The sequence below is a fragment of the Lipotes vexillifer genome, unplaced genomic scaffold (genome assembly GCF_000442215.2).
Source record: "Lipotes vexillifer unplaced genomic scaffold, Lipotes_vexillifer_v1.1 scaffold537, whole genome shotgun sequence".
Classification (NCBI taxonomy): Eukaryota; Metazoa; Chordata; class Mammalia; order Artiodactyla; family Lipotidae; genus Lipotes; species Lipotes vexillifer.
The window spans coordinates 1,140,960-1,145,006 of record NW_006776635.1 but is presented as its reverse complement, the minus strand read 5'-3'; the positions used below and the strand labels follow the sequence as shown (position 1 = coordinate 1,145,006).

The 4,047-nt window shown below is 39.5% G+C and overlaps 1 protein-coding gene across 4 annotated transcripts in view; it reads right to left on the bottom strand.

The window, feature by feature from the left end:
• Positions 1-4,047, bottom strand: part of L3MBTL3 (L3MBTL histone methyl-lysine binding protein 3) — a 117,562-nt gene that overhangs the window by 78,566 nt on the left and 34,949 nt on the right. For all 4 annotated transcript variants that reach the window (XM_007450528.1, XM_007450527.1, XM_007450526.1 and 1 more), the window contains 2 exons: positions 3,311-3,395; positions 1,619-1,710 (listed from right to left, as the gene is read on the bottom strand). In XM_007450528.1, coding sequence (XP_007450590.1) covers positions 1,619-1,710; positions 3,311-3,395 — 177 coding nt within the window. The remainder of the gene's footprint in view (positions 1-1,618; positions 1,711-3,310; positions 3,396-4,047) is intronic.

Genomic DNA, 4,047 nt, shown 5'->3' with positions numbered 1-4,047 from the left:
GAAAGAGACGCACACATACATCGCTAATAGGGACATAAACTTGTACAACCTCTAGCAATCTCAGATATCCATAAAACAGGACATTCTCTTTGACTCAGCAATTCTAATCCTGGGAAATTATCCAACAGAGACAGCCACATATGTGCTAAGGGAGAGGTGTACGAGGTTATTCACCAAAGCATTTACTTACCAAAAGACTCATGTACATATTCCATATTCCATATATACATATAGCATTTCATCTTATATCTGTTCCCTAATAATTTAAGGTGGTCCCTACCGACTGACACATATATGTGTGTCATACTCATGTAATATATATGACATATATGTCAATCAATAGGGAGCAGCTTACATTATTATGGAACAAACATAAGATGGAATACGATGCATCAGTATAAAAGACTGATGAAGCGGTTAGATGAACTGAGATGGAATAATCTCCAAACTAAGTTAGACAAAAAGCAAAGTCCAAAACAGTATGTGACATATGTTATCATTTGGTTAAAGACAGGGAGGGGAGGATTTGTGTCTATATATTGCTTGTAGGTACATACAATTTTCTTATAGAGCCTTCATGTTTTAATCACATGAATGTATTACTGATTCAAGTAATTAGCTGTATTTAAGCTCTTTTAAAAAAATCGTAAAAGTCTATTCTGCAAAGGACCAAAGTTGCAGAAAATAATTATACAGAACAAGTCATATGCAATTACTATTACATATTAAATATTTTAATGTAGATGTAATCACCCCAACATTTACTATTCACCACTTTTAAAAAAAATTTTATTGAATACTCACCACTTCTTAAAAACTCTGTGTTCATACATATATATAACAAAGTATTGATGGCAGATTTATTACATACCATGATTAAATATATAATTAAATCATTTAAACCAAGGGTCAGCAAACTACAGTCTAAGGGACAAATCCAGCCCACCACCTGTTTTTGTAAATAAAATTTTATTGGAATACAGCCATGTTCATTCATTTATGTATCGTCTCTAGCTACTTTCATTACAAGAACAGAGTTGAGCTGTTACATCTGAGACCACATACCCCATAAAGCCTACAACATTTTCTATTGTCCTTTATGGAAAAAGTTTACTGACCCCTGGTCTAGCCCAGAGACAGCAGTTCCCACTCAGAACTACTTTTACTGATTTTAAATCACTTATGATAAAATATTTTTCCATAGTTATACAGTAACCCATCTTTCAGTGTTTTGTTGTGATAACACGTAAACCACAGTAACTCATTTTTATTCTCCCAAAGACATGATGTTGACATGAAATTTTATGCTAGTTCTTCTTTATCTACTAGTTTTTCAGTAGTAGTAGAAACAACCCTTTTAAAGTCAGTGAGAAGCCTGGTAAATGTTGAGAAGAAAGAGCACGCGCACGCGCGTGTGTGTGTGTGGGGTGCGCTCACGCACATGGCACTGGGAAAGGTGTGCATATAAATGCTAGCTGCCCTCGGAGGCACCCCTCCACATATGGAAAACAATATGTTTGAGAAATTATCCCAAGTCACATTCCCTAAACAGACAGTAGAAACGGCAGTACCAATTCCAGAGAAGCTTTATGGACAATGTTTCTAGAAGGGCTTGTACCTCCTTGAACAGCTTTGCTGGCACTGCCACAGCTTTTTCCTCTTCCAGGTAGGACGCCCAGCACCAAGCTTTCTTTCCTTTAGGAGGCAAACCTGAAAAGCGAATGAAACTAAAATGACAGAATTTCCAAATCTAAGAAATCAGAGTGGTACACTATGAACTCTCACTTCCCTAACTATCCCCAGGCCTGGCTCTTCTCTTACTTTCACGGCTGGTATTTCTCAATCTCTTTTCCTGGCTCCTCTTCCAAAGAAATGAGAGGCAACAAGTGAACTGTGTGTATATCCAGGTATGAGTGTAGAGAAAAGAAGCAGAAGAACTTAAGGTTAATGAAGAAGATGTAGCAGGAGGCCAAGAAAGAACAGTACTGTGGAAGCTACAGCAAGTAAGAGCTTCTACTAGGAGCAGGATGCTCACAATTTTTTCCTAAGGAATCAAGAAGTGGAGGACTGAGAAAAGGTCAGTGCCGTGAGTGGTTAGGGACTGACTGCTAATCTTTCTCCAGGATTAAAAAAAAAAAAAGGGGAAAAAAAAAAAAATCAAGGTGCCAAAGGCCAAATTGAAGTCGCAAAAGAAGACAGAAATGATAAACATATGGAGTCAGCTAATATCAATTTTATTTGGGATTAAAACGAAAATGAAAGAAAGGGTATAAGAGCTTGATGGGTATTAAAATTGGGGGAATGGTATTTTGCGGATGAGATTGCAACAGGCAATGATGAAGCTCATGAAGAGGAAACAAAACTGGAACACCTAAGAGGGGGAAATGACTGAAGGAACAAGGTTGCAGAAGGGCCAGAGCCCTGAGAGTAGAAATGAAGGGGAAGGGAGAGTCAGGATAAAGACACTTTTGAGGCAGAGTGCAGAGTAACTGAGAATTTACTCCCTTTAATTTCAGTGACATAAGATAGAAGGTCATCTCCCCCAAAATGTAAAAGTCAGGCTGTGTGCTTGAGGCAGGTAGAAATATCTCAAATTCTTTTTGAGGAATTAAGAGCTGAATGAGCGAGGAATGCAGCCAAACCCAGAAGAGGAGCGCTGGGTTCAGGCCTTGATTTGCAGGGACAATGTGACTGGCAGGTCAGAACGGGACTGTGCAAAGTACAGTGACCTAACGTGGAGGACCGGCCAGGCAATTGTGGCAGGTCCTTCCTTTGGATACAGCCTAGTGGGGCACACGGAGGCTTCTATGGAGATGACCCAAGGTCCACGATGAATAAGGCAGCAAGTTCATCCACCAAGTACTGAAGGGCAGGGCCTCATGAGCATAAAGGACTAGATTCCTCATGAGAATAAAGTGTTCCGTGAGGAACAAAGGAAAAAAAAGGTACCAGGTCAGGAGGTCATGGCTGAGAGGAAACTTTAAAAATCTACAACCTTAGGAAATGAATAAGAACAGAGGTTTTAGTCAAAGTGCGTAAGTAAAAGATACCTACTGGATGGAAACATAAATAATAGAAAGTGGTCTCAAGTTTGCCCTGACACTACTCAAAAGTTGCTAATCTCCACTTTTCCCCCTTATCTACTTCTTCTAAACTCTAATTTTTATTGACACAATTTAATCAAAGAAAACCCCCAAACGATCCTTTAACTGCCATAGTGTGCATTACAATTAAGACTAAAACGTCTACCTGTGTGAAATATTTTCAGCTTCATAAAGTTACAAATAAAACCTTCCTTTCACCAACTCACCCTGCTTTAATACAGCCGAATCACCTCGCCTTTTCCTTCGGGCTCTCTGCGAACCCCTCAGGATTCTTCCATCTTGTTTGTTTTCCTACAATAAGGAAGAAAAGTTTATGATTTTAAAAAGTTCATGAAATTGGCACCAAAGAAAAGTTAGAGAGCTGTCAGAAAGCATTATTTTTTTTTGGACTCTTCTTCAATTTCACTTCATAACTTTTAAAAGAAAGTAAGAATATGGGTCACTTGAGAACTGTGCTGCTTTTGGCCTGAGGTCCTTACAAAATAAGAACATTTCCAAGAATTACACTCTGTTATAGTACAGATACAGCTCCCACCTCCTTGAAACACTTTCTTCTTTCAGCTCCTGGACCACTCTGTTCTGGCTTCCCTCATACCTCACTGGCCCCTCTTTCGCAGTCCCTCTGCTGACATCTCCTGCAACCTAATCCCCTTCTCTTCTTTATCTAATCATTCTCCCTAGGTTTTAAAGATCATCTGTCTGCCGAACATCCCTCATCCATATCTCTAGCCCTGACCTCTTTCCTGGCTCCACATTCATGTATCCAGATGCCTACTTGGGATCTTCGCTCGGATGTCCAATAAGAATCTCAAAGTCACGACGGCCAAAGGACTCTAGATTCTATACTCCACTCTGGCCTCCCCATTCTCAAGTAATGGCATGATTAGCCAGTCAATAGCTCAAGCCAAAAAGCTAAGAATTATCTCTGATTCTTCTCTTTCCC